The sequence below is a fragment of the Leuresthes tenuis genome, unplaced genomic scaffold, assembly GCF_036924035.1.
Source record: "Leuresthes tenuis unplaced genomic scaffold, fLeuTen1.0.hap1 SCAF_24, whole genome shotgun sequence".
Lineage (NCBI taxonomy): Eukaryota > Metazoa > Chordata > Actinopteri > Atheriniformes > Atherinopsidae > Leuresthes > Leuresthes tenuis.
Window position 1 is genome coordinate 221,378 of NW_027325378.1, and position 13,268 is coordinate 234,645.

General features: G+C 39.8%; 1 protein-coding gene across 2 annotated transcripts in view; it reads left to right on the plus strand.

Annotated features, from left to right (window-relative positions):
- Positions 1-11,990, plus strand: part of inhbaa (inhibin subunit beta Aa) — a 28,763-nt gene extending 16,773 nt beyond the window's left edge. For both annotated transcript variants that reach the window (XM_072378925.1, XM_072378926.1), the window contains one exon: positions 10,268-11,990. In XM_072378925.1, coding sequence (XP_072235026.1) covers positions 10,268-11,088 — 821 coding nt within the window. In that variant the 3' untranslated portion in view covers positions 11,089-11,990. The remainder of the gene's footprint in view (positions 1-10,267) is intronic.
- The last annotated feature ends 1,278 nt before the right edge of the window (positions 11,991-13,268 follow it).

The following is a 13,268-nucleotide window of genomic DNA, read 5'->3' on the forward strand; positions in this document are numbered from 1 at the left end:
TAGGGTCCAGGGTCCAGGGTCCAGGGCCCGGCCGATGGGTTTCAGTGAAATATGGCGACCGTTCGCCAGTCGATCCTCAGCAGGACGAAGACTGAAGTGAGACTTCAGAGATCTTTGAGGCTTATTTCTGTCATCTGTGTTTCTCCTGAATTTGTCTGTTGTTTCTTCTTGGGTTATGTTCCAAGAACCTGATTTTCACATGAATCATTTGTTTTCACAAAAACATTTATCTAATTACTGAAGGAATCTCCATCTGTGTGTATTCTGAATCATCTGCAGATTCAGCCACACAAACTGACCGTTTCCAGCACTTAACACAGAATAAAAATGACGAAATCCATTTTAGATTTTAAATTGTGGTGATTTGTAGCGTTTTTAATTCCATGAAACCAGGAAGCAGCTGCAGAGATTCACTGAAACATGTTAAACATGAACATAAACCCAGAATCTGAGGCAGAAACAGAGTTTTTCTCAGTTCTCAGCAGCTTTAAAGTGAATCTCTGGTCTGAGCTCCTTTATTCTCCAACACAGCCTGAACCCTCTGAGACAAGCTTTCTGTCATTTCTTTAAGGAGTCTTCAGGAATAGTTCTCCAGGCTTCTTGAAGGACATCCCAAAGCTCTTCTTTGGATGTGGGCTGCCTTTTGTTCCGTTCTCTGTCAGATGATCCCACACTGCTTCAATAATGTTGAGGTCCGGGCTCTGGGGAGGATTCATCCCTCCATAAGACCTGTTGCCACTGATTTTCAGTCCACTTCTTGTGTCATTTGGCACAGCTCAGCCTTTTCTCCCTGTTTCCCTTCCTTAAGAACGGCTTCTTGACAGCCACCCTTCCATGGAGACCATTTCTGATGAGGCTTGGGCCAACAGTAGATGGATCAGCTGAAGGTCCAGATGCATCTCTCGTTATCAGACCAGGTTTTCTCCAGAGAGATTCCCAGTTATCTTCACAGCTCAGTTCTCAGCAGCTTTAAAGTGAATCTCTGGTCTGAGCTCCTTTATTCTCCAACACAGCCTGAACCCTCTGAGACAAGCTTTCTGTCATTTCTTTAAGGAGTCTTCAGGAATAGTTCTCCAGGCTTTTCATCCTCGTTAAATGGGGGCTTGTCCAGGATCGGTCCGACTGTGATGGAGATTTGTTATTGTAAAGTTGCTCTTGTTCGAAGACGAGGTTTCTGGGCCTTTTTGTCTGTTTTTAAGCTCATTACTCATTTATTCAAAGGAGCCTTTAGGTGAGATTCAAATCAGTTAAATCAGAAGGTTAAGGAGATGGATCCTAATGAAAATGGTGTTTTATTTTGGACTGGATTTGTTTTCATGACAGATGAATATAAAATGGTTTAAAGTTTATCTCAGACTCTTCTAATGAGACTGGGATGAAGTTCAAGAAAGTGAAATATCAAAGAAATTCAGGAGATTTAATCAGTGTCTGGATCTTTGGAGCTTTGGTGGATGAATAGTCGTGTTTCAGGTAATCTCCTCACCACAGACCGCTGTTTTCCTCCTTTTATAAGATTGTAAAATGAGTTTTGGACAGTTGGTCGGGGCGCTGTCAGCTCTGGGAATCTGCAGCAGTCTGTTTTCAGCCATTTTAAGACCATAAAACTCAATCATTAGCTGCTTTCTTACAATTTCTTACCTTATGGACAAAGCTGCCTGAGAGGCAGCGTTCAGTCCCACTGAGTCTCAACATCATCCCAGGAAACGATCCGACTCAGACTCATCTTCCAGCTTCTTCTTCTCTCATTCCTCATCCGGTCCCAGCTTTGATCTGCAGGCTGTTACCATAACTCACTGTGAGGAGGAGAAAGGCAGCCACAGAAAGGACAGCACAGCTCCTGGTGGGAACCATTAGCTGCTTTAAACGCCTCCAAAACCTCCGACCGCTGCTGCCGAGTCAGCAGTGAAATGATGAGAGTGTCTAAAGCTCAGATGTGGCGAACACAAAGTGAACCGAGTGAATTCACATCAGCACAAACACGCCGTGTTCGCGATGCGTTCACTGTCTCCCCGAGAGAAAGCATCTTTACACGCCGTAATGTGTGTTTCTCAGTTATTTACACGCCGTAATAAGTGTTTCTCAGTTATTTACACGCTGTAATGCGTGTTTATCAGTTATTTACATGATGGAATGCGTGTTTCTCAGTTATTTACATGATGGAATGCGTGTTTCTCAGTTATTTACAGGCTGTAATGCATGTTTCTCAGTTATTTACAGGCTGTAATGCGTGTTTCTCAGTTATTTACAGGCTGTAATGCGTGTTTCTCAGTTATTTACACGCTGTAATGCGTGTTTCTCAGTTATTTACACGCCGTAATAAGTGTTTCTCAGTTATTTACACGCTGTAATGCGTGTTTATCAGTTATTTACATGATGGAATGCGTGTTTCTCAGTTATTTACATGATGGAATGCGTGTTTCTCAGTTATTTACAGGCTGTAATGCATGTTTCTCAGTTATTTACAGGCTGTAATGCGTGTTTCTCAGTTATTTACAGGCTGTAATGCGTGTTTCTCAGTTATTTACACGCTGTAATGTGTGTTTCTCAGTTATTTACAGGCTGTAATGTGTGTTTCTCAGTTAATTACACGCTGTAATGTGTGTTTCTCAGTTATTTACACGCTGTAATGCGTGTTTCTCAGTTATTTACACGCTGTAATGCGTGTTTCTCAGTTATTTACACGCTGTAATGTGTGTTTCTCAGTTATTTACAGGCTGTAATGCGTGTTTCTCAGTTATTTACAGGCTGTAATGCGTGTTTCTCAGTTATTTACACGCTGTAATGCGTGTTTCTCAGTTATTTACAGGCTGTAATGCGTGTTTCTCAGTTATTTACACGCTGTAATGCGTGTTTCTCAGTTATTTACACGCTGTAATGTGTGTTTCTCAGTTATTTACAGGCTGTAATGCGTGTTTCTCAGTTATTTACAGGCTGTAATGCGTGTTTCTCAGTTATTTACAGGCTGTAATGCGTGTTTCTCAGTTATTTACACGCTGTAATGTGTGTTTCTCAGTTATTTACAGGCTGTAATGCGTGTTTCTCAGTTATTTACAGGCTGTAATGCGTGTTTCTCAGTTATTTACATTATTTACAGGCTGTAATGCGTGTTTCTCAGTTATTTACACGCTGTAATGTGTGTTTCTCAGTTATTTACAGGCTGTAATGCGTGTTTCTCAGTTAATTACATTATTTACACGCTGTAATGTGTGTTTCTCAGTTATTTACATTATTTACACGCTGTAATGCGTGTTTCTCAGTTATTTACACGCTGTAATGCGTGTTTCTCAGTTATTTACAGGCTGTAATGCGTGTTTCTCAGTTATTTACAGGCTGTAATGCGTGTTTCTCAGTTATTTACATGCTGTAATGCGTGTTTCTCAGTTATTTACACGCTGTAATGTGTGTTTCTCAGTTATTTACACGCCGTAATGCGTGTTTCTCAGTTATTTACATGCTGTAATGCGTGTTTCTCAGTTATTTACAGGCTGTAATGCGTGTTTCTCAGTTATTTACATGATGTAATGCGTGTTTCTGAGTTAATTACATTATTTACACGCTGTAATGTGTGTTTCTCAGTTATTTACATGCTGTAATGCGTGTTTCTCTGTTATTTACACGCTGTAATGCGTGTTTCTCAGTTATTTACATTATTTACACGCTGTAATGCGTGTTTCTCAGTTATTTACATTATTTACACGCTGTAATGCGTGTTTCTCAGTTATTTAAAGGCTGTAATGCGTGTTTCTCAGTTATTTACACGCTGTAATGCGTGTTTCTCAGTTATTTACAGGCTGTAATGCGTGTTTCTCAGTTATTTACATGATGTAATGTGTGTTTCTCAGTTATTTACACGCCGTAATGTGTGTTTCTCAGTTATTTACATTATTTACACGCTGTAATGCGTGTTTCTCAGTTATTTACATTATTTACACGCTGTAATGCGTGTTTCTCAGTTATTTACATTATTTACACGCTGTAATGCGTGTTTCTCAGTTATTTACAGGCTGTAATGCGTGTTTCTCAGTTATTTACACGCTGTAATGCGTGTTTCTCAGTTATTTACAGGCTGTAATGCGTGTTTCTCAGTTATTTACATGATGTAATGTGTGTTTCTCAGTTATTTACACGCTGTAATGCGTGTTTCTCAGTTATTTACATGCTGTAATGCGTGTTTCTCAGTTATTTACACGCTGTAATGCGTGTTTCTCAGTTATTTACAGGCTGTAATGCGTGTTTCTCAGTTATTTACAGGCTGTAATGCGTGTTTCTCAGTTATTTACAGGCTGTAATGCGTGTTTCTCAGTTATTTACACGCTGTAATGTGTGTTTCTCAGTTATTTACAGGCTGTAATGCGTGTTTCTCAGTTATTTACAGGCTGTAATGCGTGTTTCTCAGTTATTTACAGGCTGTAATGCGTGTTTCTCAGTTATTTACACGCTGTAATGTGTGTTTCTCAGTTATTTACAGGCTGTAATGCGTGTTTCTCAGTTATTTACATGCTGTAATGCGTGTTTCTCAGTTATTTACACGCTGTAATGCGTGTTTCTCAGTTATTTACAGGCTGTAATGCGTGTTTCTCAGTTATTTACATTATTTACAGGCTGTAATGCGTGTTTCTCAGTTTTTTACAGGCTGTAATGTGTGTTTCTCAGTTATTTACAGGCTGTAATGCGTGTTTCTCAGTTAATTACATTATTTACACGCTGTAATGTGTGTTTCTCAGTTATTTACATTATTTACAAGCTGTAATGCGTGTTTCTCAGTTATTTACACGCTGTAATGCGTGTTTCTCAGTTATTTACACGCTGTAATGCGTGTTTCTCAGTTATTTACAGGCTGTAATGCGTGTTTCTCAGTTATTTACAGGCTGTAATGCGTGTTTCTCAGTTATTTACACGCTGTAATGCGTGTTTCTCAGTTATTTACAGGCTGTAATGCGTGTTTCTCAGTTATTTACAGGCTGTAATGCGTGTTTCTCAGTTAATTACATGCTGTAATAAGTGTTTCTCTGTTATTTACACGCTGTAATGCGTGTTTCTCAGTTATTTACATTATTTACACGCTGTAATGCGTGTTTCTCAGTTATTTACATTATTTACAGGCTGTAATGCGTGTTTCTCAGTTATTTACAGGCTGTAATGCGTGTTTCTCAGTTATTTACAGGCTGTAATGCGTGTTTCTCAGTTATTTACAGGCTGTAATGCGTGTTTCTCAGTTATTTACATGCTGTAATGCGTGTTTCTCAGTTATTTACATGCCGTAATGTGTGTTTCTCAGTTATTTACATGCTGTAATGCGTGTTTCTCAGTTATTTACAGGCTGTAATGCGTGTTTCTCAGTTATTTACAGGCTGTAATGCGTGTTTCTCAGTTATTTACAGGCTGTAATGCGTGTTTCTCAGTTATTTACAGGCTGTAATGCGTGTTTCTCAGTTATTTACATGCTGTAATGCATGTTTCTCAGTTATTTACAGGCTGTAATGCGTGTTTCTCAGTTATTTACAGGCTGTAATGCGTGTTTCTCAGTTATTTACACGCTGTAATGTGTGTTTCTCAGTTATTTACACGCTGTAATGCGTGTTTCTCAGTTATTTACATTATTTACACGCTGTAATGCGTGTTTCTCAGTTAATTACATTATTTACACGCTGTAATGTGTGTTTCTCAGTTATTTACAGGCTGTAATGTGTGTTTCTCAGTTATTTACACGCTGTAATGTGTGTTTCTCAGTTATTTACAGGCTGTAATGCGTGTTTCTCAGTTATTTACATGATGTAATGCGTGTTTCTCAGTTTTTACAGGCTGTAATGCGTGTTTCTCAGTTATTTGCAGGCTGTAATGTGTGTTTCTCAGTTATTTACACGCTGTAATGTGTGTTTCTCAGTTATTTACACGCTGTAATGCGTGTTTCTCAGTTATTTACAGGCTGTAATTCGTGTTTCTCAGTTATTTACACGCTGTAATGGGTGTTTCTCAGTTATTTACACGCTGTAATGCGTGTTTCTCAGTTATTTACATGCTGTAATGCGTGTTTCTCAGTTATTTACATGCTGTAATGCGTGTTTCTCAGTTATTTACATTATTTACACGCTGTAATGCGTGTTTCTCAGTTATTTACATTATTTACACGCTGTAATGCGTGTTTCTCAGTTATCTACACGCTGTAATGTGTGTTTCTCAGTTATTTACAGGCTGTAATGCGTGTTTCTCAGTTATTTACAGGCTGTAATGCGTGTTTCTCAGTTATTTACAGGCTGTAATGCGTGTTTCTCAGTTATTTACATTATTTACACGCTGTAATGCGTGTTTCTCAGTTATTTACATTATTTACACGCTGTAATGCGTGTTTCTCAGTTATTTACACGCTGTAATGCGTGTTTCTCAGTTATTTACAGGCTGTAATGCGCGTTTCTCAGTTATTTACATGCTGTAATGCGTGTTTCTCAGTTATTTACATGATGTAATGTGTGTTTCTCAGTTATTTACAGGCTGTAATGCGTGTTTCTCAGTTATTTACAGGCTGTAATGCGTGTTTCTCAGTTATTTACATGCTGTAATGCGTGTTTCTCAGTTATTTACACGCTGTAATGTGTGTTTCTCAGTTATTTACAGGCTGTAATGTGTGTTTCTCAGTTATTTACATTATTTACACGCTGTAATGCGTGTTTCTCAGTTATTTACATTATTTACACGCTGTAATGCGTGTTTCTCAGTTGTTTACAGGCTGTAAAGCGTGTTTCTCAGTTATTTACAGGCTGTAATGCGTGTTTCTCAGTTATTTACATGCTGTAATGCGTGTTTCTCAGTTATTTACACGCTGTAATGTGTGTTTCTCAGTTATTTACAGGCTGTAATGTGTGTTTCTCAGTTATTTACATTATTTACACGCTGTAATGCGTGTTTCTCAGTTATTTACATTATTTACACGCTGTAATGCGTGTTTCTCAGTTATTTACAGGCTGTAATGCGTGTTTCTCAGTTATTTACAGGCTGTAATGCGTGTTTCTCAGTTATTTACATTATTTACACGCTGTAATGCGTGTTTCTCAGTTATTTACATTATTTACACGCTGTAATGCGTGTTTCTCAGTTATTTACAGGCTGTAATGCGCGTTTCTCAGTTATTTACATGCTGTAATGCGTGTTTCTCAGTTATTTACACGCTGTAATGTGTGTTTCTCAGTTATTTACAGGCTGTAATGCGTGTTTCTCAGTTATTTACAGGCTGTAATGCGTGTTTCTCAGTTATTTACATGCTGTAATGCGTGTTTCTCAGTTATTTACACGCTGTAATGTGTGTTTCTCAGTTATTTACAGGCTGTAATGTGTGTTTCTCAGTTATTTACATTATTTACACGCTGTAATGCGTGTTTCTCAGTTATTTACATTATTTACACGCTGTAATGCGTGTTTCTCACTTGTTTACACGCCGTAATGCGCCTTTCTCAGTTATTTACACGCTGTAATGCGTGTTTCTCAGTTGTTTACACGCCGTAATGGGTGTTTCTCAGTTATTTACATATTGTAATGCCTCTTTCTCAGTTATTTACAGGCTGTAATGCGTGTTTCTCAGTTATTTACATTATTTACACGCTGTAATGCGTGTTTCTCAGTTATTTACATGCTGTAATGCGTGTTTCTCAGTTATTTACATGCTGTAATGCGTGTTTCTCAGTTATTTACATGCTGTAATGCGTGTTTCTCAGTTATTTACAGGCTGTAATGCGTGTTTCTCAGTTATTTACATTATTTACACGCCGTAATGCGCGTTTCTCAGTTATTTACATGATGTAATGCCTCTTTCTCAGTTATTTACATGCCGTAATGTGTGTTTCTCAGTTATTTACATTATTTACAGGCTGTAATGCGTGTTTCTCAGTTATTTACAGGCTGTAATGCGTGTTTCTCAGTTATTTACAGGCTGTAATGCGTGTTTCTCAGTTATTTACACGCTGTAATGTGTGTTTCTCAGTTATTTACACGCCGTAATGCGTGTTTCTGAGTTATTTACACGCTGTAATGTGTGTTTCTCAGTTATTTACACGCTGTAATGCGTGTTTCTGAGTTATTTACACGCTGTAATGCGTGTTTCTCAGTTATTTACACGCTGTAATGCGTGTTTCTCAGTTATTTACACGCTGTAATGCGTGTTTCTCAGTTATTTACATGCTGTAATGCGTGTTTCTCAGTTATTTACACGCCGTAATGCGTGTTTCTCAGTTATTTACATTATTTACACGCTGTAATGCGTGTTTCTCAGTTATTTACATGCTGTAATGCGTGTTTCTCAGTTATTTACATGCTGTAATGCGTGTTTCTCAGTTATTTACACGCTGTAATGCGTGTTTCTCAGTTATTTACACGCTGTAATGCGTGTTTCTCAGTTATTTACAGGCTGTAATGCGTGTTTCTCAGTTATTTACATTATTTACACGCTGTAATGCGTATTTCTCTGTTATTTACACGCTGTAATGCGTATTTCTCAGTTATTTACACGCTGTAATGCGTGTTTCTCAGTTATTTACACGCTGTAATGCGTGTTTCTCAGTTATTTACACGCTGTAATGCGTGTTTCTCAGTTATTTACACGATGTAATGCGTGTTTCTCAGTTATTTACATGATGTAATGTGTGTTTCTCAGTTATTTACACGCTGTAATGTGTGTTTCTCAGTTATTTACACGCTGTAATGCGTGTTTCTCAGTTATTTACATGCTGTAATGCGTGTTTCTCAGTTATTTACAGGCTGTAATGCGTGTTTCTCAGTTATTTACATTATTTACACGCTGTAATGCGTGTTTCTCAGTTATTTACAGGCTGTAATGCGTATTTCTCAGTTATTTACAGGCTGTAATGCGTGTTTCTCAGTTATTTACATTATTTACACGCTGTAATGCGTATTTCTCAGTTATTTACAGGCTGTAATGCGTGTTTCTCAGTTATTTACATGATGTAATGCGTGTTTCTCAGTTATTTACATGATGTAATGTGTGTTTCTCAGTTATTTACACGCTGTAATGTGTGTTTCTCAGTTATTTACACGCTGTAATGTGTTTCTCAGTTATTTACACGCCGTAGTGCGTGTTTCTCAGTTATTTACATTATTTACACGCTGTAATATGTGTTTCTCAGTTATTTACACGCTGTAATGCGTGTTTCTCAGTTATTTACATGCTGTAATGGGTGTTTCTCAGTTATTTACACGCTGTGATGTGTGTTTCTCAGTTATTTACACGCTGTAATGCGTGTTTCTCAGTTATTTACAGGCTGTAATGCTGTTTCTCAGTTATTTACATGATATAATGCGTGTTTCTCAGTTATTTACATGCCGTAATGTGTCTTTCTCAGTTATTTACACGCCGTAATGCGTGTTTCTCAGTTATTTACATGCCGTAATGTGTGTTTCTCAGTTATTTACAGGCTGTAATGTGTGTTTCTCAGTTATTTACACGCTGTAATGCGTGTTTCTCAGTTATTTACACGCCGTAATGCGTGTTTCTCAGTTATTTACACGCTGTAATGTGTTTCTCAGTTATTTACACGCTGTAATGTGTTTCTCAGTTATTTACACGCCGTAGTGCGTGTTTCTCAGTTATTTACATTATTTACACGCTGTAATATGTGTTTCTCAGTTATTTACACGCTGTAATGCGTGTTTCTCAGTTATTTACATGCTGTAATGGGTGTTTCTCAGTTATTTACACGCTGTGATGTGTGTTTCTCAGTTATTTACACGCTGTAATGCTGTTTCTCAGTTATTTACATGATATAATGCGTGTTTCTCAGTTATTTACATGCCGTAATGTGTCTTTCTCAGTTATTTACACGCCGTAATGCGTGTTTCTCAGTTATTTACATGCCGTAATGTGTGTTTCTCAGTTATTTACACGCCGTAATGCGTGTTTCTCAGTTATTTACACGCTGTAATGCGTGTTTCTCAGTTATTTACACGCCGTAATGCGTGTTTCTCAGTTATTTACACGCCGTAATGTGTGTTTCTCAGTTATTTACACGCTGTAATGTGTGTTTCTCAGTTATCTGAAGCATCAGTAACATTCAGCTTTGTGTCACCTAATTTAACACAAATAGAGTTGTTTTTACCTCCTGTTTCAGCCCAAGTCTAAGTTTCTTCCTCTAACTCCTATGAAGCATTATTTTTATCTAAATTTCTGCTAAAGACGGAAACATGGTGGATGTGTTAGACCTGATATGTTTGAGCCAGATATCATCAGCTGGCGTAACGCTGTCTGTCTCTCTGTTTCTCTCAGGTGAGTCTCAGGGCGTGGTGAACTTCGTCCTCTCCAAAGAAGGAGGTGACATGTCTCTGGTGGAGCAGGCTAATGTCTGGCTCTTCCTCAGATTGGCGAAGGCCAACCGGAGCCGAGCCAAAGTCACCATCCGGCTCTTCCAGCAGCGCCATCTGCCCAGCGGACGCCCGTCTCCACCGCAGGACGACATCCTGCTGGCGGAGAAGACTGTGGACACGCGGCGCAGCGGCTGGCACACCTTCCCGGTGTCCGCGGCGGTGCAGGCGCTGCTGGAGGGCGCGGCGAGCACCACGCTGAGCCTCAGGGTGTCCTGCCCGCTCTGCGCCGACACCGGCGCCACCATCGTCCTGGTTTCTGGGAGCTCAGAGACGCCGCAGCGCAGCAACCAGCGGGAACAGTCCCACCGGCCCTTCCTCATGGCCGTGGTCCGACAGGGCGACGGCAACGACTCGCGGCGGCGCAGGAAGCGCGGGCTGGAGTGCGACGGGAAGGTGCGTGTCTGCTGCAAGCGGCAGTTCTACGTCAACTTCAAAGACATCGGCTGGAACGACTGGATAATCGCGCCGTCAGGTTACCACGCCAACTACTGCGAGGGCGAGTGCCCGTCCCACGTGGCGAGCATCACTGGATCCACGCTGTCCTTCCACTCCACCGTCATCAGCCACTACCGCATGAGGGGCTACAGCCCCTTCCAGAACCTGAGGTCGTGCTGCGTTCCCACCCGGCTACGAGCCATGTCCATGCTGTACTACAACGAGGAGCAGAAGATCATCAAGAAGGACATCCAGAACATGATCGTGGAGGAGTGCGGCTGCTCGTAAACACGGATAGAACAAACTGGACTGGAGAGGGCCGGCGAGGACCTCTGACCCCGGAGGAAAAGATGCGCAGGTGACTTTCTGATCACTTTCAGTCGCTCTCTGGGATAAAAACAAAACTGGTCTCCTTCAGCAGAACTCACACGGAGTTTCGATGGCACTTTCAGAAAAAGAAAAAGGAAAAAAAAAAAGAATATCTAATATATTTTTGTTACAAACGGAGGGAGCGAGGCTTATTTATGTGGCGAGACGTTCAAGCACCGCTCTACCAGTCAGACCGCGGAGAGACGAGGTGCCTGAAAAACTACGAACAAAATCTCAAAACTATGCAACTTGTTTCCGTATTACGATCTTATTGTATTTTACTTTGACTCGTTCATGTCTGTCTCCCAACTGTTTACTTTTTGAAAATGTTGGAGGAAGAGGGAAGAAGACTCTTATGTATTATTTCTATGGAAGTACACGTCTGTGTGTGTGTGTGTGTGTGTGCGTGTGCACGTGAGTGTGCATGTGAGTGTGCGTGTTGAGATACTTGAAAGAAACAAGTTGGCCCGGCTGCTGGAACCAAACACTTCTTTATGTTACCATGTTGTTGTTATAATTATTATTGTTAGTAAATATATTAATAATATTAATGTTATTGTTAATAATATTATGTCTGTTTTGTTTTTTTAAAGAAACGTTACAAACGTTTTCATATTTTGCACTATAGCGACACTCGAGTTCAGATTAGGCCGAAATCACCGTCAGAGAGACGCCGGACCGGCGCCTCGGCGTTCATCTGCGGGTCTCAGACAGTTCACGGGTTCGATCCCCGCGATGTCACCCTGAATTTGCTCAAAGTTTCCTGAAGCCTAAAGTTTACTGTTTGCTCAAAGAAAAGCCCGATTTGGCTGACTGTGACAGGCCGGCTCAGCTGTGCATCTGGCTGAGTTTCAGAGGCTGAAACTCACTTCGAATGCTCAGAATTTAACAGAATTTCAGTGAGACCCAAAACCAGTCGTTTAACAGTTTGAGGAAAAAACATTAAAAGTAGCAACAAAACTTTTTTTTGGTGTGTAGGTGTATAAAAACACTTCATGATGACGTTAATGCTGCTTTAAATTCTTCTCCTAATTGCCCTAAATAAAAAGCATAAAACTGCATCTCTTTCTGTTTGTTTTTGTAGATACTCTTTAAATATCCTCCCTGTGTGAGTGTTTTGGTGGTAAAATGTTAATCCTTTCAGAAGCATCTCTGACCATTCCTGAGAATAAATCACACAAAAAGTTCCCAAATTCTCCACGAAATGCTAAAACCCGCAAAACATTTTCACTGAGTTTGTTTCATCCGAGAAAGTTTGCATCAAACCATTTGAGACATCGATTCCTCACATTTTGACTTGTGAAACACCTGCAGATGGACTGTAGGACCATCATGATGCAACAGGATCAATGTTTGCAGTTCAGTTCTGACCCAAAGACTCAACACAAGTATCATCCGGCACCGAAAACACCATCAAATATCTGTCAAAAATACCGGCTTTCTACTCTTTTCCCACTTGTTATCAGTCTGTATGCCCAAGTGTGTTTTGTTCTGTGGGTACATTTTAACGTCTGAGACAGAAGAATAATTAGCATCTGTTTAGGAATAATTAGCATCTGTTTCGGAATAATTAGCGTCCGTTTAGGAATAATTAGCATCTGTTTCGGAATAATTAGCGTCTGTTTCGGAATAATTAGCGTCCGTTTCGGAATAATTAGCATCTGTTTCGGAATAATTAGCGTCCGTTTCGGAATAATTAGCGTCCGTTTTGGAATAATTAGCGTCCGTTTCGGAATAATTAGCGTCCGTTTCGGAATAATTAGCATCCCTTTCTGAATAATTAGCGTCAGTTTCGGAATAATTAGCGTCAGTTTCTGAATAATTTGCGTGTTTCGGAATAATTAGCGTCAGTTTCGGAATAATTAGCGTCAGTTTCGGAATAATTAGCGTCAGTTTCTGAATAATTAGCGTCAGTTTCGGAATAATTAGCGTCAGTTTCTGAATAATTTGCGTGTTTCGGAATAATTAGCGTCAGTTTCGAAATAATTAGCGTCAGTTTCTGAATAATTTGCATGTTTTGGAATAATTAGCATCTGTTTCGGAAGTTTCACGACATCGTTAAACTGCTTCTTCTTCCAAACCTAAATAGCTTCCCAGGG